This window comes from Eretmochelys imbricata, chromosome 3, assembly GCF_965152235.1.
Source record: "Eretmochelys imbricata isolate rEreImb1 chromosome 3, rEreImb1.hap1, whole genome shotgun sequence".
In the NCBI taxonomy this organism is placed as follows: domain Eukaryota; kingdom Metazoa; phylum Chordata; order Testudines; family Cheloniidae; genus Eretmochelys; species Eretmochelys imbricata.
Window position 1 is genome coordinate 95,665,496 of NC_135574.1, and position 27,401 is coordinate 95,692,896.

Genomic DNA, 27,401 nt, shown 5'->3' on the forward strand with positions numbered 1-27,401 from the left:
GTCTGGTGTTGGTTGTTCGGCTGGTTCCGGTTCTGGGACTGGTTCCGTCTGGGTCTCTGGAACTGGATCCACTACTGCTGTTGCAGACATTGGCCTGGGGTCCGGGTCCATCACCTCTGACCGGGTCCTGATAGAAGTTTCCGGAACAGAGCTAGGCCTCACGGCTTGTTTAGCCTGGCTGCGGGTGACCGTTCCCACCCTCTTGGCCTGCTTCACATGATTGGCCAAGTCTTCCCCCAACAGCATGGGGATGGGATAATCATCATAGACTGCAAAAGTCCACATTTCTGACCAGCCCTTGTACTGGACAGGCAACTTGGCTGTAGGCAAATTGAAAGAGTTGGACTTGAAGGGTTGAATCGTCACTTGGATCTCTGGGTTGATTAAATTGGGGTCCACTAAGGAAGCATGGATAGCTGACACTTGTGCTCCGGTGTCCCTCCACGCGGTGACCTTCTTCCCGCCCACACTCACAGTTTCCCTCCGCTCCAAGGGTATCTGGGAGGTATCTGGGCCTGTGGACCTCTGGTGTGATTCCGGTGCAATGAACTGTAATCTGTTGGGGTTCTTGGGGCAGTTGGCCTTTACATGCCCCAGCTCGTTACATTTAAAACATCGTCCAGCTGACGGGTCCCTGGGGCGAGGAGGGTTGCTGGAGAACGGGGTGGTGGGACGATAAGGGGTCTGGAGGGTTCTTTGGGAGGTAGGTGGGGCTTTGAGCGGCCCCCGGTAATAGGGTGTGGTCTGGGGTGGTCCCTTCTGGTCTCCGCTCCAACTGCAACCAGTTTTCTTCTTCTCTGCCACCTCCACCCATCTGGCTCCAATCTCTCCTGCCTCGATTACAGTTTTGGGTTTCCCATCTAGGATGTATCTTTCTATTTCCTCAGGAACACCCTCTAAGAATTGTTCCATTTGCATTAGGAAGGGCAAATTTTCTGGAGATTCAACACTTGCTCCTGATATCCAGGCATCCCAATGTTTCACAATGTGGTAGGCATGTCGGGTAAATGACATGTCTGGTTTCCACCTTAGGGCTCTGAACCTCCGATGAGACTGCTCGGGTGTTATCCCCATTCTGACTCTCGCCTTGGATTTAAACAGTTCATACTTGTTCATGTGTTCTTTAGGCATTTCAGTTGCCACCTCAGCTAAGGGTCCACTGAGCTGCGGCCTCAGCTCTACCATGTATTGGTCAGTAGAGATGTTGTACCCAAGGCAGGCCCTTTCGAAGTTTTCTAGGAAGGCCTCAGTATCATTGCCTGCCTTGTAGGTGGGGAACTTTCTGGGATGGGAAGTGGTACTTGGAGAAGGATTACTAGGGTTTGTTGGGATATTCTGCTGAGCCTTTATCTTCTCCATCTCTTCCACATACTTCCTCTCTTTTTCCTTCTCCTCCAGTTCTTTGTCCCTTGCTTCCATAGCTCTCCTGTGAGCAGCCGCTTGGTGTTGTTCTGCTTCTCTCGCTGCCTCCCTTTCTTGTTCCTTCTTCAGCCGCATGAGTTCTATCTGTCTTTCATGTTCCCTTTGTCTTTCCTCAGCCTGAAATTTGGCTAATTCGAGCTGTAGTTGAGCCGCGGATTTTGTCATTCTAACCTCTCTGTTTTTAACTAACTTTACACCCGAGGTTTAGAAATAAACAAACAAAACTTGGCTGTAAAATTTTGCTGTGCTGGAATAGAATACCTGTTCTCTAATAGTGATTGTCAGCCTACAGAAAAAGACAATTCCCTTGTCTCTGCTCTGGGCCCAAATTAAAGCAAAAAACCTCCAACTACTTGGAAACCTGCTTACCCAGCCCAAAGAAAAAGCAAATGGGTAGAACACACCCCCCCTATTTACTTTTAGGAAGAAAAAAAACCCTCTGGTTTGGAAGACTGTGAATTTCCCTGCAGGAGTTAAGTACCCTGCCTCCAGGCAAAGAAAACCTGCAATTCACAAAGATAATCCCCTTTTGTCTCTGCTTGGCCACAAAGCAGAGAAAAACCAAGCTGCTTTCAGTTTCAGCTGCTTTCTGGACTTCCTTTCCAAAGGAAAAAAAAATTTCCTTTTTAAAATCTGTATTTCTAGTACAAAAAATCTCAACTGGATCTCAAAATGATTTCAGGTTAATCCCACCACTATGCCACCATGTCAAGGTTCCTCCCCACTGTGAACTCTAGGGTACAGATGTGGGGACCTGCATGAAAAACCTCCTAAGCTTATCTTTACCAGCTTAGGTCAAAACTTCCCCAAGGTACAAAATGTTCCACCCGTTGTCCTTGCCGCTACCACCACCAAACTAATACTGGTTACTGTGGAAGAGCTGTTTGGACGCGTCTTTCCCCCCAAAATACTTCCCAAAACCTTGCACCCCACTTCCTGGACAAGGTTTGGTAAAAAGCCTCACCAATTTGCCTAGGTGACTACAGACCCAGACCCTTGGATCTTAAGAACAATGAACAATCCTCCCAACACTTGCACCCCCCCTTTCCTGGGAAATGTTGGATAAAAAGCCTCACCAATTTGCATAGGTGACCACAGACCCAAACCCTTGGATCTGAGAACAATGAAAAAGCATTCAGTTTCTTACAAGAAGACTTTTAATAAAAATAGAAGTAAATAGAAATAAAGAAATCCCCCCTGTAAAATCAGGATGGTAGATATCTTACAGGGTAATTAGATTCAAAAACATAGAGAACCCCTCTAGGCAAAATCTTAAGTTACAAAAAAGATACACAGACAGAAATAGTTATTCTATTCAGCACAATTCTTTTCTCAGCCATTTAAAGAAATCATAATCTAACACATACCTAGCTAGATTACTTACTAAAAGTTCTAAGACTCCATTCCTGGTCTATCCCCGACAAAGACCAGCATATAGACAGACACACAGACCCTTTGTTTCTCTCCCTCCTCCCAGCTTTTGAAAGTATCTTGTCTCCTCATTGGTCATTTTGGTCAGGTGCCAGCGAGGTTACCTTTAGCTTCTTAACCCTTTACAGGTGAGAGGAGCTTTCCCCTGACCAGGAGGGATTTCAAAGGGGTTTACCTTTCCCTTTATATTTATGACAAGAGCATTATCTAAGACTTTATTATCTAAAATTTAAAAGTACATATAAACTATGGTAATCTGACCTGATTTTAAGGAGTGCATTTAGCAGTTAATAAAAATTACTAAGAATGATATCCATGTTTGGTGACCTGCTTTTTGACTAAGGCCCCAATCTTGCAAATGAAAAGTAAGTGGAACTTTTCTCAAGTGTAAAGATAAGCAGTGGTGTAACTGTTTGTTTTCAGGATCTGGGATTCAATGTACAAAGTAAGTGATATGACTGGAAGCAAGATGAAGTGGTGTGGGTATTATAGGCGTAATCTTTTAAAATTAGATTACATTTTCTGTCATGTATCCCATAGTTCAATGTGCAAAACTTGAAACAAAGGCTAAATATAATACATATGTGTGAAAGTCTGTGAGAGTTCCAGTTGACTTATAACAGTAGGACTATTTTGTTCCCCAGTTAGAGTAGAATTGTACAGCAGATACTTTTTCTTCTGCTGTCTGTGGTAGTATTTAGCACACTTGCATGTTTAGTACACTTCTATAAAATGGATTTCAGTGGAGGTGGAAAGTAGACTCCAGAGATTTTATTAATAAAAACAGATTTATAATTAGGGTACACTATGCACAAGGATACAACAAAGGATCAATTTGGTTTTAATAAAATATGTTCCATTAAATCTAAATGATTCCATAAAATGCTCTTAAATTTTCCCTGGGTGCTGCTTAATGTTGCTTGGCAGGGAATGGCTTGTGGGTTTAAAAAGTAATCTTGTGGCTTTGTAATGTTTGTCATTTACTAATTGAGTGACCCAGAAGTAGACTGGTGTGTGTGTGTATATATTTGTGAGTGTGTATATATATTTATTTATTTTCAGGGTCCCATGATTTCCTCTCTGTTTTGGAATTGGCTATAGAATGTCACCCTAGAAGCACGATTTGGCTGCCACATCTAAGCTTTTATTTATTCTTTTAATATTGATTTTAGCTCTTTATGGTTGTGAAGATAACTGCCTAAATGTGAATTGATGTAGTTTGCTTTACTATGCAGACAGCATGAAAGGAAAGCTTTTAGAATAGCATGACTTGTTCCTGTTCACCCTAATAAGATGTTAGTCTGAAATTCACTCATGCAATTTTAAAGGTCTTGTTAATTTATTTCACTGCTGGTAGTATTGGCAGACTGTCGAGCTAATGTTTTTATCCATCACTGGTTAGCTGTAGTGCTGGAGAAATAGAGGGGGTCACCACAGGACATCTGGCTGTTGACCAGAGTTGCTGGGGCAGGGAAAGGAGTCAAAAACCTTGCCCACTTCCCATGGTTTTCCTTCACCTTTCCTGGAAAGAAATCAGGTGAGTGTGGTCTCTGCTCACAAGGGGAACAGAAGGAGGAGATGCATACTTTCTCAAGTACCAACAATCTTAGCTAGCCTTGTGGTGTAAAAAAACCCTCAGGACATCTATTGCCCATTCCAAGTTGCCAAAAGCCCCAGCTTGACAGAAACCTGCAGATTTTATGCATTAATTCAAAATCTTGCAGCATACTAAACAATGAAAATCTGGAGGCAGTGCATATGGGGGAAAAAATCGGTGAATTTGTTGTTTAATATGAAAATAAAAACAAACTCATTAATAAAATCTTGAATTTATCTGAATCTACTGTAGAAATTTCATTGTGACTCAAAATTAGCACTGTATCACAGAAATCAGGATTTTCCTGCAGAATTTAATTTGTGTGCCAGAGAATATTCAGGCCCCTTCATGTAATCTGATCCTGTGGAGTCCTGAGGGAATCTTTGTTTCTTTCACTTTCACAACATTCTCGCTAACAGTTTTTCACCTCTGCTTTCCAGCTTCCCAAGTTGTAACTACATCTCACCATCTGAAGACAAGAAAGTACTCCCTTTGGAGTTAGTTAATAAAACTATGAATAGTTGGATCACTTTGGCTTTGGGACTGGATGTAGTTGACTTATTTCCTGTCCCTGTTTGTGCCGATTTGAAATGTCTCTAGCCTTCAGAAAGTCTTGGAGGAGCAAAGCTGTCTTCTCAAAAATAAGGTTCACTGTGATTAGAAATGGCAGCCGAACTGGTGTAGTCTGAGACCTTCAAAAGGTTTGATATGGGCATCTTGAACTTCATTTTGGATCTAAGTGTGTTATCCATCTTACCGGTTAAAATACGCTACATGGCCAATGATCTTTGAGTTGGGCAGACTTAAAGAAGTATTGCTTGTGGGTGAATTGTTAGTGATTGCTACAAAAAGGCTACCAAGAACAAAACACTGGTCACAGATAGAGACAAAAAGACCTGCATTTCTCCACTTTTGCAAAATTTCAGTAATAGCTTATTCTAGCTAAAGAATAGCAAAATACTGTCTAATTTACTGTTTAAAAACATTACAAGGCCACTGTTCGTAAAACATCCTCACAATGGTGTAATCTCATCTAATCATTCTTGAACCAATGCCTCCATCAGTAAATGGGAATGATTAATTTGTAACCCTCATTCTATCTCCTTGTTATGGATGTGCTGAAATTTCTTTCTCTGTATTAAGCTTGAAGTGAGGCAGTGAAGTGTTTGCATTTAGCTTGTCAAACATTCTTCAAGAGGAAGTCTGGCTGCTCATAATAAAAACAGGCCTCTTAACCTATATTTATGCTCGGGCTGCTTTAGTTTCAAAGAAGAAAATACCACTACTTTGTTATCAAAACAGTATCGTTCAGTGTGGAGACCTGATTAAAGAAAACAGTAACACTGCAAATAAAAAGAACAGGAGTAGTTGTGGCACCTTGGAGACTAACAAATTTATCTGAGCAGAAGCTTTCATAGGCTACAGCCCACTTCATCAGATGCATAGAATGGAACATATAGTAAGAAATATATATATATATACACACACACATACAGAGAACATAAAAGGTGGAAGTTGCCATACCAACTCTAAGAGGCTAATTAATTAAGATGAGCTATTATCAGCAGGAGAAAAAAAAACTTTTGTAGTGATAATCAAGATGGCCCATTTCAGACAGTGGACAAGAAGGTGTGAGGATGCTTAACATGGGGAAATAGATTCAATTTGTGTAATGACCCAGCCACTCCCAGTCTCTATTCAAGCCCAGGTTAATGGTATCTAGTTTGCAAATTAATTCCAGTTTATGATGATTTAGTTGGGGATTGGTCCTGCTTTGAGCAGGGGGTTGGACTAGATGACCTCCTGAGGTCCCTTCCAACCCTGATATTCTATGATTCTGACTTGGGCTATATATATAATCTTCTTACTATATGTTCCATTCTAGGCATCTGATGAAGTGGGCTGTAGCCCACGAAAGCTTCTGCTCAAATAAATTTGTTAGTCTCTAAGGTGCCACAAGTACTTCTGTTCTTTTTGCAGATACAGATGGCATGGCTGCTAGTCCAAAAACTGCAAATAAAAAAAAAGTGTTCCTCGAAAGACCATCATAGAAGTGCTGTGCAGATAGATTTCAGTCTTGTCATAGTTAAAAATCAAATTTGTAGTTTTAATGAAGAATTTCTAAACATGGAAGAGTTAAATGTTTAATTTAGGGCTTCTTTTGAAGGATGTGGAGCTGCTCAGTAATTTAATATGATATATAAATTGATTATTGGTACTGTACTATATAAATATTGGTTTAGTATCGTAGAAATGAAGGGCTGCAAGGGACCTTGAGAAATCAAATCCAGCTCCCTGTGCTGAGGCAGGACTGAATAAATCTACACCATCCCTGACATGTTTGTCCCATCTGTTCTTAAAAACGTCCAATGATAGGGATTCCACAGCCTCCTTTGGAATGCTATTCCGGAGCTTAACTGGAAGGGGGTTGGGAGGGAGGAGAGGGGGAGGAAGCAAAGTGTAGGCATGCCTGTAGACCTTTTGATGTTTTAAAAATCCTTTACTTCTGGGTCATGCTTTGTCCCTACTGTTAGTAGCCTTCTCACACTAAAGTATTATTTGATACTGTCTGATCACTGTACTCACCCAATATGCGTGAAGAGTGATTTAAGAGTAAATAAAGTCACACATACTATACTCTTAGCAGCACTGGTGGGTGATGTAGGAATGCAGCCGCGGTAGTTCCAATAGCAGAAGCTGCCACAAAGGTGGCAGCCGTGGCCAGGCCCTGTGGTGGGACAGATGCCTAACCATGCAGCAGCCAACACGGTTGGTAGCCTCAGAAAGCATGGAAAGTTGTAATGAGCAAAGATGGTCTTAGAAGTTTTGGGGAAAGCCTAACCACAATTTTGGTTTCCCGTTCAAACCCTTTTACAGGTTACCGTGGTTACACAACTACATCTAGAGCCCACTGAAATATTTTGGGGAAAGTTAGCCAGCTGTTCCTTGGAATTACACCAAAACTTAACCGACACTTTTTTCTTATTTTTAATCCTGCCTACAATGCAAACATGCTGAACAGTTAGGCTGTGGAGTGTGGCATCACTGAAATGTGCAGCTTGGTTCCTGGGCCTGAAGAACAAAAACACTAGTAAAAGTAAGAAATTCTTCCATTTTAAGTGGTAGCACTGGAGTGCTTCAGAAGTGCTTTGTATTTAGCAGCTGGCATGCTAATTAGCTGCTTGTCAGACCATCTGCTTAATACTAAATGAATGGATACCCAATGGTAGCATGATTTGTGTGTTGAATCAGACATTAACGATAAAGTTCCTTTACAAACTGGGCAGCCATCATTTGTTGTTAGAAGTCACACTTTAAAAAAAACACCCCCTGGGAGATAGTCACAATGTCATAGCCAGAATTCTCAACATCTTTCTCTTTCCTGCAGAGAAAGAGAGAGAGAGAGGATGATTGTCATACTGTGGTGCCAGAGTAGCAGCCGCCCTGGAGCCCAAAGTTATCCCTTCACCCACAGAACAAGTAAAGCACAGGCACAGAGAGCCCGCACGGGTGTTCTGAAATTGCACCCTGGACAGATTGTTTCAGTTCAATCCCCATGTACATTCAATGTGAGGATGCCAGTTTATGGTAGTGGTGACTTCTGTGTTGCGAACACTTCATTGCGGAAGGAGCCCACAGCTAGGGTTGCTAACTTTGTAATCGCACAAAACCGAACACCCTTGCCCTGGCCCTTCCCAGAGGCCATGCCCCTGCCCTGCCCCTTCTCCAAGGCCCTGCCCTCGCTCAGTCCATTCGCCCCCCAACTCGCTGTCCCCCACCCTCACTCACTTTCACTGGGCTGGGGCAGAGGGTTGGAGTGCTGGAGCGGGTGTGGGCTCTGGGGTGGGGCTAGGGATGAGGGATTTAGGGGGCAGGAGAGGGCTCCGGGATGGAGCTTGAGTGTGGGAGGGGACTCAGGGCTGGGGCAGAGGGTTGGCGTGTAGGAGGGGGGGGTCAGGGTGTTGGCTCCAGGCTGCGCTTATCTCAGGTGACTCCTAGAAGCGATTGGGTTGTTCCTCCGGCTCCTAGGCTCAGGGGCGGCCAGTGGCTCCATACGCTGCCGCTGCCTGCAGGCGCTGCACCCATAGCTCCCATTTGCTGGGGTTCCAAGCCAATAGAAGCTGCAGAGTTGGTGGTCAGGGCGGGGAAAGTGCATGGAGCTCCCGTGGCCGCCCCTACGCCTAGGAGCCAGACGTGCCCGCTGCTTCTGGGAGTGGCATGGAGCCAGGCACGTAGGGACCCTGCCTTAGCCTTGCTGCGCCACCAACCAGACTTTCAGCAGCCTATTAAAATCTCCTGGATTCAGTGTTTTCCCCAGGAATTGCAATTGGGGGCGTTCAAATTTATGGGGGGGGGGGCAGGGCCGATGAGGGGTGAGAGCGTGAGGGTGAAGGTGGGCTGTATAGCACCATAGTAAAAACTGAAAAATGTTTCATGACCATTTTATTAGATTTTTAAAATCAGTACACAAATTAAAGTTGGCTATTCAAGCCTTCTATGAAGCACTAATTCTATATCCTTCTTGGTTTCTTGTTATAATTTTGCACAACTCTGTTAATGAACTTCTTGAATGCAATGCGTTCATCTTTGGTGGCTTCTCGTGTGTCCGGTACTTCCATTCCTTCAGTTGATATGCTCATTAGTTCATTCACATGATCAGGCAGAAGGCGACTTCTTTCAAAACACAAAATTCTATTCAGTGATGAAAAAGAATGCTCAACTGTAGCTGTTGTGACTGGGAGTAGCAAGAGATGAATTCCTACTTCTTTCAGCCCACGAAACATAGCATAAAGATCGGGTCGAGCCGCTAGTGATGATAAAAAAGAAGTTGAAGTCAAATCTTCATTATTCGTTGTATGATATTCCACTCTGTGTTCAAATTCTCTATTCTGTCCTGAGCACATGGCAGCCCCATTGCTGGTAGTGTCTCAATCCACTCAGCTGTTGGTGTTTTATTAGACAGGGATCTGTAAAAGCTACGCAGAGATTGAGTAGAATCTAGAAGTTGCTGTTCTAGATTTTTAAGAATCAAGTCTGTGTACTTTTTCAGTTGTCTTAACAAACACTACTTGTCCTCTTCATTTAAGGATTCACTATAAATGCCATTAGTCAACTTCTGGACTGAAGTCTTTGCTTCTTCCAGTACTTTTTCAATGGATAGCTCTCTGATTGATCCAAATGTAGCTTCTATTGCTGGACAACTGTTGTAGCAGATGCCTGGATGTCATTGTTTAATAACCCAAGTGGTTTCAACAGAAGGCTTACGAGAGAGAATGGCAATAGTCTTCTCTGAACATAGTAGCAAAAGTAATCCACCAGCCTCACTACTTAGATCCATCCCATCTTGGTAGATACTTTCGAAAGCTGGTAATAATGGCTGGAGTAATTTTAAGACAACAGCCAAGGATAGCTCATGAGAAAGCCAGAGGGTTTTCCTAAGTTGGACTAATTTGAATTTCAGTCCCATGTACCGTCTATATTTTCCAAGATAGTCAGTCTTTTTGGACTCTTGCTGAAAAAAGAATATAATAAAGACATTAAATTTATAGCTTTTTTAATGTCTTTTGGAAGAGTCTGGAGCTCGTACTAGCGCTAGTTGGAGTAGATGGCCTCTGTAGTGTGTATAGGAGAGATTAGGGTTACACTTTTCTCTGAGCAAAGCTTGTGGTCCATCATGTCTTCCAGAGAAGTTTGCAGCTCCATCAAATGCACAAGCAGCCATCTGTTTGGAGTCCCATTGATAAGCATTTAACTCTTCTAAGATGTGGGTTGTCACAGATACAGCCAATCTGTCTTCTATAACTTGAACATCTAGAAATGCATCTACTGGCCTACCACTGACATCAAAATAACGTACACAATGACTTAATACTGGATGACCATTTGCACTGGTGCATTCATCAGCCATGTATGCAAATTTTTTGAATGTGGTGAGAGAGTTCTTCACTTTTTCAACTATTGAGTCTTTCACTGTTGCACCACATGCGTCTAGCCAGTCAGCTGAGTTTCTTGCAGAAAGATAGAGTGTTTGCTGGTCTTGTTTGGAATCAGTGTTCAATTTCAGGATGAACAAGTGACAATGCACTTAACATTGGCCTCCAGTTTGTAGTGTGTGGTATCTATTGCTTAAATAGAAAGTATGATGCCATGGCCATGTTTGTTTGCATGAACTGTGTTGTGTCTCCAGGATTCTTAACAACCTCATTAACACTTACTGGTAGTGTCCTTGGTCAGTGGAGACTTCAGAGTTTAGAGGTGCTTTCACATGAGTTCACCTCCCAGGTGGGGGGCAAGAAGGCACGTTGTTCATTCCTCCAGCTGCTCACTGTTCGCTCTGGCCAGTGTTGTTCGTTGTGCACCGTTCACTCCATTGCTCTGTTGCCAAAGGCCCTGCGCCATCACCTTCTGCTGCCACCTGCCACTATGACCTCTGTGGGTTGGTCTCTTGAGGTTCCACCCAGCTCTCAGTGATTTCAGATGAGCTCTCAGTGGGGAAACCTCGGTGCTAGTGCAGACTGGGCTGTCTCTTCCATAGAAACACTGTCCCACCGCAGGTCTAAGCACTTAGACCTGATTATCAGTAATTTCAGGTGTAGTGATCACTTAACAGAACAAAAGACTATCTATGGAGCCTAATCATCTGTCTTTAAACAGTGGACAGGGGCAGGTCTAAAAGTACTTGTGACTCAGGCAGACCATCGAGCAAAACACTTGCCCCCCACCCTCTCTCTTGATTCCCTCAATCAGCAGAGGCTAAGTACAGTTCTACTGCCCTTTACTCATACAATAAGAATAACAACATATCTTTACCCCCTGCATTCAAGTGATTTGTAACCCAACCCCAGCCAATATCTATCACTTGGGCAACGCAGCTCTGTTTGCTGGATACCTAGGTAGATTAGGTGTGAATGTAAATACAATCTGGTCCTGAAGCCTTTCCCCGCAGCTCATCACTAGCTGTCAAGGAGAGCTCATTTAGACTTTGCTTACAAATCATAGTTTGAAATTATTAGCTTGGCCAACATCATCAAAATGAATGCACTGACATGGTCATAAAAGCAACAGCTGTATAAGGAAGCTAATCTATGTTCATACTTTTCAAATCTATTATACTTTTTCAGGTACACATATTTTATCATACACTTTATATGCTTTTAAAGTGTATATTAATGATTCAATTTCAATTCAAATTTCCAAACAATCACTAAATTGGCAGCACTGCATGTAACTAGTTCACAAAACTGGGGGGGGGGGGGGAATTCAGGGGGGATAATCACCCCCATGGGGGGCGTGTAGGGAAATCCCTGGATTGCTTTCAGTAGTCACTGCGAGATCTGTGCTGATTCCAGTAGAGTCCTGGCCAATCCGGGGGGGGGTGGCAACCCTACCCTCAGCTCATTCTACCTTCGCCTAAGAACCTTCAGGTGGTAGCAGCTTTTACTCATTACTGAAACAGATAAGGTCTAAATGAGTAACCCAGAACTGAAAAGCCCTGTATTCTGTTATCAGCCTCCTGAGCTATTCAGTCAACATTCTCTCTCCTAAATAACATGGACCCAGAGAGCACAGGATGAATGCAGGCTATTACTGAGCCTGTAATCTAGGATAAATTTGCTTACAGTCACTTAACTACCACTATCAGCAATAACTCATTCATTAAAGGGCTTTGTTATAGCTAGAGATTGAAATTATACAGTTAAATTTATTGAAGTGCATGGTGTATTACGTCTTCTGTAATAATCATGGCAAGCCCCTTTAGTGACACCCACTTTAAAATGCTGATGAACTACCATTGCCTGTAGATTGCAATACACATCGCTGGCTTACATATTTTTATCATGGCGATAAGGAACATCACGCTTCACTGACTAAAAGAAGCACATTCATATATTCGTTATAAGGCTGAAATGCTACTGTCAAGTAACACGGAGTAGGGGGCAGAATATGACTTAGGACTGATAATGGGGACAGAACTTTTCACCGACATCCCATTCAGTCCATCAGTAGTGAGTGAAAGTTGCTCACACTAGTGGCTGTAAGGTGTCTATACTAAAAATACCAAAATAAACATACACTACAGTTTCACATTGCCAATTTTGTTGGTTTTTTTTGGAAACTTATCGATTGACTCAGCAGGGGCACCAAGGACCAAATGGTCATGAACACTGAGTTACCCAGCTACTCTCTCTCACCCTTGAGATGGTACCTCAGGTTTATTTTTGATTCACATTGGCAAGGCAGAACATGGAAACTTACAGTGCTGCTGGCTGGGGTGCAGCTATTCTGTCAATACAGGAATTCAATCTCAGACTGTTGGTTTAGCACTGATGAAACTAGAACATTTATTCTTTACATGAATAGGTCATTGTTTCAGAGTTTGAGATACAAATCCCCCACCCCAAGCTAAAGGCTTTGTTCTTTAGATTCAGTCAGACATCACAAACGAACACTACCAGAATTAGTGCTTCACTAACATTTCCCATTACTGACAATGGAATTAAGTTCTGTTTCTTGCCAATATACACTGAAAACCTTGCCTCAAGTACTATCAATGCACCGATCTCTGCTACATTCCTCATCATGTCCTTCCAATTCATCAGTGAGAGTTCACAAAGGAAATTAGCAGCTAAAAACCAGAAAGTCAAATAGTTTTTACATACACGTCTACAATGCTCTTTATTCTGTTTGTTCTCTAGATGTAGATGGTTCATTTATAACTTTAAGGGAATGATAAACTTTTGTACTTCAGTTAACATGAAAAGACAGGGAGGAGGAGATGACTCCATGTTAATGTCCAAAGCAAGGAGATGTTACCTGTTTGAGAGGTAAGCCTGCCTTGGGACCCTTCCAGCGGTCTCCATCAGTGTGGCACTGCTCCTTGCAGCAGGGGGTGCCTTGCCAGCGCTCATCTGAACAGCGCCACCAGCCCCCAGACATAGGTCTGCTGTCAGAGTTCCTGGCTTTGGTCCCCGAACTCTAGGCAGTGTTCCTCGGGCTCTAGGTGTTGATCGGCTGCAGTCTGGCACAGACCCGCAGAGGCATGGCATAAGTCCCAGAGGGTCGAGACGCCCGTCCCTGAAGCCCCGTCGGTAGATCACCGGTACAGATCACCATGGGCACGTCGGTGGTCTCCGAGATGTCAGTCTTCTCGCTCCTGTTGCCGATCTATGGAGCCGCACCGCACTCTAAGCGTGAGGCGTTGATTGCTGGGGTACTGTTGCCGATCTGCCAAATGCCACCGTCAGTCACTGGGGTCGTGGCACTGAGAGCCGTCACCCCCGTACAAGTTCTCAGTTGAGGTCCATGGCCAGAGCCGATGGGATTGGGATAGACAGGCGGCCTCGGTACCCTCTTAGTACCACAGACAAGTCTCTCCCTCCTCGGGCTTGGACAGCGAGGAGGAGAACCTGCCTGCAGGCCAACATCACCCACTGGGGGCATCAACATTCCCCTCTGGGCCACCAGTGGCTACATGGCCCCAGAGCCAGTGGCCGGCCCCCTGGCAACTATAGAACCCCTGAGAGTTTTCACCCCATTACAGGGACATAGGTCGGTCTCGGGGCATCTGAAATATGGTCAGCAACAGTCTCCTGCCCGACCCCTAACTCGGGCGCAGAGTCAGAGCAGGCTCCCCAGGGTCAGCCAGCCTCAGCAGAGACTCTCCTAGCAGAAGTGGTGCAATTGGCAGACCCTCCTGTACCTGCCTCCTCCTCATCTTCACCTGATGAGGCGATAGCAGGGCCCTCTCACATGGTTCCCCAGGATGATGCAAGGGCCAATCAGGAGCTTTTGAAATGGTCTTCGGTACACGTGTTCATGACACATTGCGCCCATCACCCAGCAAGCCAGAGATGACCCTGTATTTGGCAAAGCTGTGTTGCAATCAACATGTCCATGAACTCCTACCTGCCTCCAGTGGTACTGCTTGGGAGTCACCTACAATGGAATGGACATGAGCAAGCACTCGAAGAAGAAAAGGTGATTACCTTTCATAACTGTTGTTCTTCAAGATGTGTTTCTTATGTCTATTCCATGACCCACCCTCCTTCCCCTCTGTTGGAGTTCTGGCAAGAAGGAACTGAGGGAGGGTGGCGCCCCTTGTACCGGCACATACGTTCACCACTCTAGAGGGTGCCAGAGCCGGTCCTTTCTGGATAACCATTGAGGGGAAAACTTCCGGCATCGGTGCATGTGGCGAGCACACACACCTACAATGGAATGGACATGAGCAACACATCGTGAAGAACAACAATTACAAAAGATAACCGTCTTTTTCAACTACTATTTAGTCCTGTTGTCTGTGACGAGTCTGAAGCGCTGAGAGAGTTTGCTGTATTATATTCTTATTCACCAATAGTATTATTAATTTTCAACATCAAGAACATATTCTGCCCCCATTTATACCTGTGCAACCCAATACAAAGACAGTGGGGTTGCATATGTGCAACTGAGAGTGGAATTTGATCTGGAGAATCTTTATTATTCCTGGCAACTATGTATGAACCAGAAAGAAGACAGCCTGAGTTTCAAGATTCCAGGCTGAGTTCACATGGGAGGCAGTTTACAAATGGAACAAAGTGGTGACTTAACAGAGCAGTTCACTGAGACAATACACACCAAAACCCCTATTCTTTTAACAGTTACTTTATTCAGAAAACTGCATTTAAAGGCAATAAATTTCATGTTTTATGCAGCCAAAGATATTCCCCTATTGCATAACTGTCCCAATAAGGAGCACACATTCAGAATCAACAACCTGTCCATTGTCTACAGCCAAGCTCTACAATACAACCGCATTTGCTCCAACCCCTCAGACAGAGACAAACACCTACAAGATCTCTATGAAGCATTCTTACAACTACAATACCCACCTGCTGAAGTGAAGAAACAGATTGACAGAGCCAGAAGAGTACCCAGAAGTCACCTACTACAGGACAGGCCTAACAAAGAAAATAACAGAACGCCACTAGCCGTCACCTTCAGCCCCCAACTAAAACCTCTCCAACGCATCATCAAGGATCTACAACCTATCCTGAAGGACGCCCCATCACTCTCACAGATCTTGGGAGACAGGCCAGTCCTTGCCTACAGACAGCCCCCCAACCTGAAGCAAATACTCACCAGGAACCACACACCACACAACAGAACCACTAACCCAGGAACCTATCCTTGCAACAAAGCCCGTTGCCAACTGTGTTCACATATCTATTCAGGGGACACCATCACAGGGCCTAATCACATCAGCCACACTATCAGAGGCTCGTTCACCTGCACATCTACCAATGTGATATATGCCATCATGTGCCAGCAATGCCCCTCTGCCATGTACATTGGTCAAACTGGACAGTCTCTACGTAAAAGAATAAATGGACACAAATCAGATGTCAAGAATTAGAACATTCATAAACCAGTCGGAGAACACTTCAATCTCTCTGGACACTCAATTTCTGATCTCAAAGTGAGTATCCTTCGACAGAAAAACTTCAAAAACAGACTCCAACGAGAGACTGCTGAATTGGAATTAATTTGCAAATTGGATACAATTAACTTAGGCTTGAATAGAGACTGGGAGTGGTTGAGTCATGATACTAAGTGAAACTGTTCCCCCCCTCCTCCACCCCCTCCCCCGTTCCTCAGATATTCTTGTTAACTCCTGGAAATGTGCTGGAAATGGCCCACCTTGATTATCACTTCAAAAGGTTTTCTCTCCCCCCCACCCCACTCTCCTGCTGGTAATAGCTCATCTTAAGTGATCACTCTCCTTACAATGTATATTTTTTCATGGTCTGTGTGTATATATAAAATCTCACTGTACTTTCCACTTTATGCATCCGATAAAGTGAGCTGTAGCTCACGAAAGCTTATGCTCAAATAAACTGGTCAGTCTCTAAGGTTCCACAAGTACTCCTTTTCTTTCTGCCCCAGCAAGTTATCACAGATAAAAACCTAAGTTTGAACCATACTTAGAGAGTTAAATTTAGCTTATGTTAGATCAAAAAGAGGAAGTAAATTTCAGAGTTAAGAGCCAGGTAATAGGAATGTCATGCCACCGGCCCCCAAACATTTAAATGTAAGAACTATCAAATTAGATGCCTCAGCTGATAACTTCTTCCCTGGCCAAAGGGAGAAACATAGTTTTATGACCAGTAAGGGCAGTTTCATATGTGGACTGCTAAAATTGAGACAGTTTTGAGCTACAGAACTGCACTGGAGTTATGAAGATTTCTAAGTGATGTATTATAGAGGGGCAGTAGGTCCTGTTTGTCTCACCTAAATTAAATTGAATCAAATGTTTAAAGTTGAACCATTTCAGTATTCTAGTTGATAACAAGGGCAGTGTGCAATAAACGTTGCTGTGAGCACTGTTAGCATGTAGTTTCTTATGTTTAAAAGAATTCTCTTACTATCTGCCTTTATTATTGTCACACTATTTTTAATAATATATGGATGTGATGCATTTATTTGTATTACTGCAGCACCTAAGAATCCTAGTCTTGGAGCAGGAGGACTCCATTGTGCTAGGCAGCAAAAGTATGCCAACAATTTATGAATGCTTCCTTTGGAAATTTAGTAGTATAAAAAGAATTCAGCTGGGTTACAGTGACCTGTAAATGAAGAGATTATTTCATTTGCAGATTTAAACAGGGACCTGATTCTGGCTAACCTCCCAGAAGACTGAGTTGATCCAGTAAGCAAAGATTTCTAAATGGAGTGTGAAGAACGTATCAGCTTTGGTAGTAGTTTTGGACTTGTATTTGACAGAGTCTGTGGAAAAGAGTCATTTTGAAATTTGAAACCCCCCTCCCTGCAAACTCATATGTTTTAGAACATAAAGGGATTAATTAACAAAAGGCACTTAATGCGTGTAGGAGGGACTTCTACTCTGAAGCACATTAGGAATCCTGCTCTGAGACACCTGTAGTTCATAAAACAGGGGCTCTCTCCATGCTCCTCCTAAATTGTTCCTCTGCTACCCTTCTCTGGAGCTTGTCAATTTCAGTTCCAGGCTCCAAGTGTTCTGAAGCATACTGGAGCTAAATTCTCAAGTATTCAAGCCACCTTAAACCCTGTTGTCAAGGTTCCTCCCCCACTCTGAACTCTAGGGTACAGATGTGGGGACCTGCATGAAAAACCTCCTAAGCTTATCTTTACCAGCTTAGGTCAAAAACTTCCCCAAGGTACAAAATATTCCCCCCCGTTGTCCTTGGACTGGCCGCTACCACCACCAAACTAATACTGGTTACTGTGGAAGAGCTGTTCGGACGCGTCTTTCCCCCCAAAATACTTCCCAAAACCCTGCACCCCACTTCCTGGACAAGGTTTGGTAAAAAGCCTCACCAATTTGCCTAGGTGACTACAGACCCAGACCCTTGGATCTTAAGAACAATGAACAATCCTCCCAACACTTGCACCCCCCCTTTCCTGGGAAATGTTGGATAAAAAGCCTCACCAATTTGCATAGGTGACCACAGACCCAAACCCTTGGATCTGAGAACAATGAAAAAGCATTCAGTTTTTTACAAGAAGACTTTTAATAGAAAATAGAAGTAAATAGAAATAAAGAAATCCCCCCTGTAAAATCAGGATGGTAGATATCTTACAGGGTAATTAGATTAAAAAACATAGAGAACCCCTCTAGGCAAAACCTTAAGTTACAAAAAAGATACACAGACAGAAATAGTTATTCTATTCAGCACAATTCTTTTCTCAGCCATTTAAAGAAATCATAATCTAACACATACGTAGCTAGATTACTTACTAAAAGTTCTAAGACTCCATTCCTGGTCTATCCCTGGCCAAGACCCAGCATACAGATAGACACAGACCCTTTGTTTCTCTCCCTCCTCCCAGCTTTTGAAAGTATCTTGTCTCCTCATTGGTCATTTTGGTCAGGTGCCAGCGAGGTTACCTTTAGCTTCTTAACCCTTTACAGGTGAGAGGAGCTTTCCCCTGGCCAGGAGGGATTTCAAAGGGGTTTACCCTTCCCTTTATATTTATGACACCTGTGTTGCATCAATGCAAAGTTCTGTAGCACGCACTTTTTAGGAGCCCAGTTTAGGGGATTCTGTGGAAATCATAACTGAACTGTCTGAGTTTTGTGCATATAAAATATGAACCACAACTTACACATCAGCAGTTTTTGACCTATATAAACACACAAACATTTAAAAAAATTAAATTTTGAAAATTATCAGTGAACCCATTCCCCTTTTCTTCCTTTATCATGGCTTTGTGGCTCAAATCCAAAGAAAAATGGAGGTAGAACGGTGAAGAGAAGATTACCAGAAAAAATGCCAGTATACATTTGATTTAGTGTTGTAGCTTTGTTGGTCCCAAGGTATGAAGGAGACATGATGGGTGAGGTAATATCTTTAATTAGACCAGCTTCTGTTGGTGGAAGGGGCAAGGTTACAAGCTTCACAGAGCTCTTTGTCAGGCCTAGAGAAGGTAACCAGGGTGTCCAAGCTAAATACAAGGTGGGACAGATCAAGCACAGTGTTGTAGGAGACCACTTAAAAAGAAGTGGACAGTTAACACCCTTGCAGTCATAGGACAGTGGAGGGTTAGTAGGCAGCAGGATGTGTTGCAAATTGTTGTAATGGGCCATAAAACCTACACAACTCCTTTTACCAGCTGGAGTCACAAATCTCCCACTCTTAGACGTGGCCTCAGGTGGCTGTACCCTGTCTACTGACCGTGCTTTCCCTGGTGCTACTGAACTTGGTCAGTACCTGCAACTCTTTCCTTTGGGAGCTATAACCAGTGTAGGTAAGGCATATTGGGTTTAAATTTCAAATTTCAAACTATAAATAAAGCTATAAAAACTAGATGAGCTTTGGGAATTTAAACTGATGAATGCACTTAAATGGGTATTATAAATTGTTTAAGACATGCTGTTAGGTCCAAAAGGTCAAACTTTTGTATCAAAGGTGTTTGTATTGCAGGTGTATATGTAGTACTTTTTCTTTACTTGCCTCCCCACTCCTTGCTGTAAGCAGATTGTATACTAAAATGTTCAAGAATCCTGTTCTCCCAGTGCCTCAGCTGGATTTTTGTGTGATTTATGCCTTTTTATTGTTTATCAACAAAGACGTGTCTGAGGATAATGAATAGTGAATATTTACATACTTATATAATTAGGCTGCATGCCACCCCTGGAGGCCTGGAGCGAGTAAGGCACTTGGCTTAGGTTATTTCACCCCACTCCAGGATCACATGGGGCAGGAATTCCTTCCAGAGGCATAGCCTGAGCTTGGGAGGGGAAATGAGAGACTTCGCTTATAGAGATGCAGCAGCATGACTTCAACCCTCTCAGAGTCCGTCTACATACAAACGTGCACTGCAGTAATTAAACCTGTTCTAGTTAATATCTTGGGGGAGTGGGGCGGTTTTCAGGGAAAGTCTCTGTGGATGCTGTTATGTAGGAATAAGTGTCCTGTTCTGATTTAGCGTACACTGAATTTTTACATCCGTAAGCAAAATAGAACACATTCTAAAATAAGATAAGGTGTAAATTAGAACTGATTTAGTTATTGCAGTGCAAGTTTGTATGTGGAGAAATCTTCAGTTTCTGAAACTCTACCAGGAACAAATTACCCATATTTTCTTGGGACAGATTTTCCTCTTGAGAGAAAGGAGCATGATGACTCTGGTAAGAAGGCTATAGGACATTGTTGGTAGGAAAAAGCAGTCTAGTGCAGAGATTGGGAAGGAACTTTAATGTATCTACTATGGAAAAGAATGAATAAAGGAAAAGTGAAAATGAAACGTAACAAAGGAATATAGTTTATAAAGAAATGGGAGATGGGCAAGAATTTTAGGTACAAGTGTGTGGTGGTGGGGAATTGTATCAGAGGCTAAATTCTGTAAAAAATCACTGTTTCTACTGTTGAGTCACAAGTTGCACATAGAAAATTTAAATAATTGTACAATCTCTTATAGTACTATTGTCCACTGTCTTTCTCCTCTGGTTTATCACCTGTTACTTCATGTCTACTGGGACAGAGTTAGCACAGCACCTGGGGTGGTGGGATCCTGGGGCCTCTGAGAGCTACCCAAATAAATATAAAAGTTATATAAGAAATTACAGTGGTGCTAACTCTCACAGTTTTGGGGGAGTGATGTGATTTGGTTGTGACTGGTGCCCGTGTAGTAGATTTGAGCCTGCAAGTTGGCTGTCTGGCCACTTGCCTGCCTCTTGGGGCAGAATAGCTAATCAGAGCTGCTGCAGACAGAGCTGTCTCTCCCCATCCCTCCAACCCCAGAGCAACCTAAAGCCATCCTCATAGGAGGAGAGGGTGAAGATGGCTCTGTACCCTCCCGTTCTGTGAGCCATGCGGACAGGATGGTTCCTTTGCCCCTGCCTACCCCGCAACATCTGGCCAGGAGCGGGGGTGGGGGCGAAGTGAAGACCCTTTGGAGTGTCCCCCCAGTCTGGAAGCCATGGCAGTGGGGGGTGAGGAACCTCAGGAGGAGCAGAGGTGAAGCTGTGTGAGTGAGTGCAGAACTGAGGGCAGCTTTGTGGACTGAGCTGATGGGGTGGGAGCTGGGTGTGGGATGAATTATAAAAAGCACACAGGATCTTTTCAGGGGAAAAGGCAATACGCCGCATTTATTGAAAATACAACAGTTAGCATGCACGCGCGCGTGCACACACGCATTCCGCAGATGGTCTTATAGTTACCAGTCTGTCGTGGCTTGAGTCAATCTACTGGCCAGTTTGATTGAGCACAGAGTGAGGAGCTGGGTTCTGTCAGTCGCACTCCAAGGCTTTGCAGGACTGAACTCAGAGTCCTATGGCAAAACACCCCAACTTTACACTTGTAAATTCCCACTTCAGTCTATGGATTTTGCAATGTCATTTTGTAATTGTTAGTCCCTAAATTGTGTTAATCTTGGGGTTTTCCGCTGTTATCTCTTATTTGTTGTCTCGCCTTCGGGGGTGTTTGCCTCACCTCTGAGGTTGTCAATGCTGCTAACTCGTAGAGCATCAGATACAATAGATGTTTTCTGATTGTTTCCTGCTGTCTCTCCAAGTCTCTCACTTCTTCTTGAGCATCTGGACATTTGTGATAGCTTTCGCACTCATCCTTAACCATGCACACATCCTTTACTCACACCAAACAATTTTACAGAGAATTTCAGACAGGATTACATTTTAGAAAGGGTTATATGGTTACAAAGGAACCTTACACAACTTCATTTGCAATGCAGATAAGAAACAAGACCTTATAGCAAATACTGTAATGAAAACTTATCCTAAAAGAAAAGGTGACCATAATCAGCCATAAGGACTGTTCTGGTCTGTTCCTGCTTTAACATCGGTTCAGACACAGGCAGCCTGTCTGATTCGTTTCTACCAATGACCTCTTAGGCCATTCCTTTCTGCTATTCAAAAAGGGTGGCTGTCAGGATGTGGTTAAATCATACATCAAATACATGCTACGTTATTATATCCTTCATTCTAAATTATCCAAAATACATACATAAAATCCTACTACTACAAATTAACTGCTGGGCGGGGACAGGCAGATGTGCAGGTGAGAGCTCTTTCAACGGGGCCAAAGTCATCTTTTTTTTTCTCACTCTCACCCACAATGGAAAGGGGGAATTAAAAAATCAAAAGGCAGACCAAAAAAGCACACTATATAGTCTTTGAAAGAAAAGAAAACCTCATGTTTTTGGAGGTCTGACTAATGATTTTTGATCTCCTGAGGTTGGCAATAGTGGGAAATATATAATGGAAAATAAAGGCATTTTTTTCAATCTTTTAGTCTTGGATTATCAGTCTTATAGTGAGTAGAGGATTCACAATTTTGCTCATGAGGGACACTAGAAAAAATAAGAGAAATTTGAAGGTAACTGATTTCTTCCAGCTCCATATTCACCAGTATTAAAAGTTCTGCAGGCCAGAATTTTCCCTTCACTTGCATTTGTGCAATCCCACAGTACATCTTCCTTGGTAACACCTTAAATGGCTGATGAACATGTATCAGAGGACAGAATTTGGCCCTGTGGTAGGAATTAAATTATTCCCTTAACGGGAGAGTCTAGATATAATCCGTCTCCCTTTTCCATGTCTGTCTACAGTCCTAACGGTAGCTAACTTTAGTCAGTGAAGTTAGCACGAGTCTCAGAACACACAGCAAACTTTCTGAGTAAGAAGGTGTCGTTTTTACATAGTTATATGTGGTCACCTTAGGCAAATCATTCAGGCTGTGATTTTGAAACTGATATATCTAAATGAGTGAAAAATTAGGCCATTTTGGGGCTTAACGTTAGGCCTCCTTCTTTAAAAATTGTGGCTTTAACCTCTCTGCCTTTTTTCTCTGTAAAATGGGGAATTGTGAGATTTAATTCACTGTTTGTGCGGTTCTAGGCAGTGATTGAATACCATAGAAATTCCTGTACATAATATTTGTGTTTATATACTCAGTTTATGAGAGTAGAGTAGGTGCAGCACCATTATAGGATAAAGCTCCAAACAGAAGTAGTGTCTTCAAAACTTTAACCTTTCTCGATTTAAAAGTACTGCCTTTCCATTCCTTACAGCTTTACCTTTTGTAGTGATAGTACTCTTATTCTTTCAGTATGTGTGAAATTCTCCCCACTGTGGAGTTGTCTGCACAAGACTCTGCGCACTGCATAGGCAATTAATGCATGATGTAAGTGGTGCGTAGAGTTTTTTTATCTATGAAATATATTTATATCTGCTATAAGCATTCTCTGTTTAAAACAAGTATTTGTGTTTAAGAACATAAGAATGGCCATAGTGGGTCAGACCAGTGGTCCATCTAGCCCAGCATCCTGTCTTCTGACAGTGGCCAGTGGCCAGTGTTCAGAGGGAGTGAACAGGGGAGGGCAATTATCAAATGGTCCATCCCGTCCTCCAGTCCCAGCTTCTGCCAGTCAGAGGTTTAGGGATACCCAGAGCAAGCAGTTGTGTTATTGACCATCATGGCTAATTGCCGTTGATGGACCTATCTTCCATTTGATTGAGAGTGATGTAGAATACAATGGCAACAGCTTATTCTGTGCTCTTCAAGGAACAGATAGAATTTGCTTTCCCTATGCCAACTTCTGGTAAGAAGCACGCATAAGAGCATTGAGCTAGCAAAGGCAGCCAGAGGCTTCTGGAGCAAGTGTAATCTTTTTTCCCTTGTAAAAACTGGGCTCTCTCTTAGGGTACATGTTTTTATCCTTTCTGCATGAAATAAAAAATACCACTGTAGTCTACTTGTATTGCATATCTTAGTAAGATGTAAAATGAGGATTAGCTAGACTGTCTCTCTCAGTAGCCAATATAAAAGATAAAATGTTTGAACATAGACTCACTGGCAAACATACATGTGCTTTGTGCATGTGATGTACAGATGGGGATGTGACAGAAAAGCAAAATTACTCTTTTAAAATATTTTCCAGAATGTGTTCAAAATAAACTTAAAAAAAAATGGCATGTTTTGTTAGTGTACGGGTAGCTAGAATTCAGAACAAATGCATTATCTTGTGCAATTCACAAGATGTGTTGGAAGCGCTTTGCTTTTTGCATAGTAGACATGGAGTACTTGCTTCACAGCTATATGACCACTTACCTGGTAATTTTTTACCCTTCTGTTTATGTGCAGGTGCAGCTGGGACAGGCAGATATAAAATGTCCAATCACAGAGTGCAGTGAACACTTGGATGAAACAACTGTCCTCTACAACCTGCCACATGAAGACATCATCAAGTATAAATACTTCCTGGAACTCAGCCGTATTGACTCCAGCACCAAGCCATGCCCTCAATGCAAACACTTTACCACTTTCAGGAGGAGAGGTCACATTCCAACCCCTACGAAATTGGAGAACAAATACAAAGTGAGCATGCTCACCAAACCTATGGATTAGATGACACAGCTGTGAGCAACAAAAGTAGGACAGCATGTGGTGGGCATTAAATGGGCTTTCCTCCATTGCTGGAGCCTAATGTAAGCTGTGATTTAGAATATGAATCTATAGTATGATACCTCTGAATAACTGGTCAAGTCATGTAACAGTTCAGTCGTCTATTTGAACTTTCTTTTTATCATTTATTTCTTGTGGTGGTAGAAGAACAGTTTTGGCCATTAAATTTTCATGATACCTTGAAAGGTGGCTGAGCCCTTCACTTTACTCTGTGCACTAACTGAACGTCACTTTGGACAGAAGAGAGATGGGGGCGCTAAGATTGACTTTCATAATTAACCAGAGTTTTTAGCCACACAACTCCAGTCGACTTTTCTCACAATTAACAAAAATGTTTAGGTACAAGTATAAAGGACTATGTGTTGGGGAAGCACTTTTCGTGAGGGCTGCTATGCTGCTTTGTGATCAGTTGCTTATAGGTGCAACTTTTTATTTTTTTAATGGATAACTGTTTTAAAATTCCCTAAAGGTAATCTGATTATCAGTTGCTTAGAATTCTTCATTACCCTATTGAGGAAGGTATGATACCGGAGGGTCAAGGAAGGGAGAGGTGAAAAAGATGTATCATATTTTTATCTGTCCTCCTGTCATGCCAGAACATAATACTCTGAGAGGGGATATACTGGATATTAAGATGATGACGGTACATATGCTCATAGCCAAAAAAGCAAAGTACCATCCACTATGCCTACAGTCTGACTGAAACTCACATGCATAATGCAAAAAAGACTAGTAATAGGTAACTACTGTCCAGTTGCATTATTTAGTCACTTGTACTAGATTTTCTCAAAGTTACTTAATGTTCTGAGAGCAAGTGTATGTGTATGATATGTGATTAGGTTTTAAACTTGTTTACAACAGTGGGCACTAAATATTTGCTAGGAGAAAAAAAATCCATATCTGAAGAATAGTGTTAGTGTAGTCTTTAACACTACCCCCCCCCTTTCATTTTTTTTACTTAATTTAAATCTTGTTGCTTCAGATACTTTTTTTGTTGCCATTTTGACGAAGGGACATGTAGGGTGGCAGTTATATTACACATTTTTCACAACTATTTTACTCATTTCCTCTTTCTTCACTCTCCCTTTCCATGACTTTTTTATGGTAAAATACTAAAGATGACAGCACTTGTTTATATATTAGAGCCACATTTTTATTAGTTTATTTTATTAAAGTATTTACTTACTGCCATTTACATATTATTGGTAACCTCTAAAAAAGCTGGAAAGATGTGTACCATGTTCTGCGCCTTGAGTCACCACCATCTGTTCTAGAAAGCCCTCTGTGGTGGCAAATGGCAGAGTTATTTCGAAGGGCGACAAGATTCTGGGCATGACACTCGATGTCATTTTTTGTCTTCTATGTATTTTATCAGTTAATTTAGGAAATATTTGTTAGTAAATAGACGAAAACTACCAACTCATGATTAAGAATACTGTAACTTGCCTGTCACAGTCACTGTTTTTGCTTCTTGCTTTAATGACAGTAGTGTTGCAGATTTTCCAGTCTTTGGAATATGCTGGTGTCTCGTTGGGTTTCAGGTCACTCAGGGTGTGTCTACACCCCAGCCAGGAGTGAGCCTCCTAGCCGGCTTGGACAGACTCATGCTAACAGGGCACTAGCTATAGTGATAAACATATCAGTACGGACATTGTGGCTTGGGCTGGAGCTTGAGCTCTCAAGCCTATGGGGTCGGGTGGGCTTTACAGCCTGAGCTGCGACATCCATACTGCTATTTTTAGCGTGATTGCTCGAGTCCCATTAGCATGTGTCTGTCCACCTGGCCTGGGAGGCTTGCCCCCAGCTGCAGTATAGACATACCCTCAAGGGAAGCTGAATTCAGAATGACAGCTTCCAAGGCTGTGACCAAGCTGTGCTTACCAGCTTAGTTAGGAGTAGTGTAAAGGTGTTTGTCATCTTTACACCTCCCTCTCAAAATCCTCAGGCACTCCAGCCATTAGGCCTCTTCAGAGCATACATTAGAGCAGCCTTATAACAGTTGTATTTTCTGCTATCTGTCCATGTCCCCAAGGGACAGTTCAGCAGCTGAATATCGCTGAGGTAGAAGGACACACTGATCACAGTGCTTACACTTCTAGTCTCGTCCTAGAGAGGGAGAGTCACTGAGTGGCCTATTAAGCCCAGTCTAGGGGTGTCAGAGCAGACTGGAGAATGAGGCCCAATATATATATTTTTGAAACTATAGGTGTTTCCCCAAGGAATGTAGAATTAAATATGACTGTGTGAAATAAAACATTAGTTCTTTTGTTACATTTATCCTTGTTGTCTAGACCACTGCATTTACAGTAGAACCTCAAAGATATGAACACCAGAGTTGCGGACTTACTGGTCAACCAGTCGCCTTCTGGAACCGGACGTAATCGGGCAGCAGCTGGGGGGGTGGGGGGTGGGAGAGAGAGACACACACACACACGCAAATACTTTACTACTTCGGGAGCACCAGGCTCAGGGCTTTAGACGTGTTGTGGTGGGGACATGCTGAGGCTCAGGGTTTCAGCCCTGCAGGGGGACACGGGGGCTTGGCCTTTTAGCTACAAATGGAGCCCCAGTGCGCACGCTCCCCCTCCCCCTCATACTGAAACCAGGAGCGGAGCCATGGGGAGCCCCAGCACTCCCTGTCACCCAGAGGCTGGGAACAGAGCTGCGGGGCAGAAGCCAGGAACGGAGACACAGGACTGAAGCCCCAAGCCCCAGCGTTCCCCCCAGATCTAAAGCCCTGAGCCCTGGTGCTCCCGAGGGTCAGAAGCCATGATCCCCCGCTACCCAGAGCCCTGACACCATTCCCCTCGGCTGCAGCCCCAAGGCCCACCCCCTTCCACCCCCAGTGGCTGAAGTCTGTAACGTCTTGTTCAGAGTTATGGACAACCTCCATTCCCGAGGTGTCCGTAACTCTGAGGTTCTACTGTAGCTTTATGGTAAGTGGTGTTCTCCTTTTTTGTAGACTTGATCTAAGATCCATTTGGTAAGTCTGGACTTGCCAGATT

General features: G+C 43.1%; 1 protein-coding gene across 1 annotated transcript in view; it reads left to right on the plus strand.

The window, feature by feature from the left end:
• Positions 1-27,401, plus strand: part of RNF217 (ring finger protein 217) — a 108,773-nt gene that overhangs the window by 27,161 nt on the left and 54,211 nt on the right. Inside the window, exon 2 of the mRNA XM_077811728.1 lies at positions 24,076-24,309. Coding sequence (XP_077667854.1) covers positions 24,076-24,309 — 234 coding nt within the window. The remainder of the gene's footprint in view (positions 1-24,075; positions 24,310-27,401) is intronic.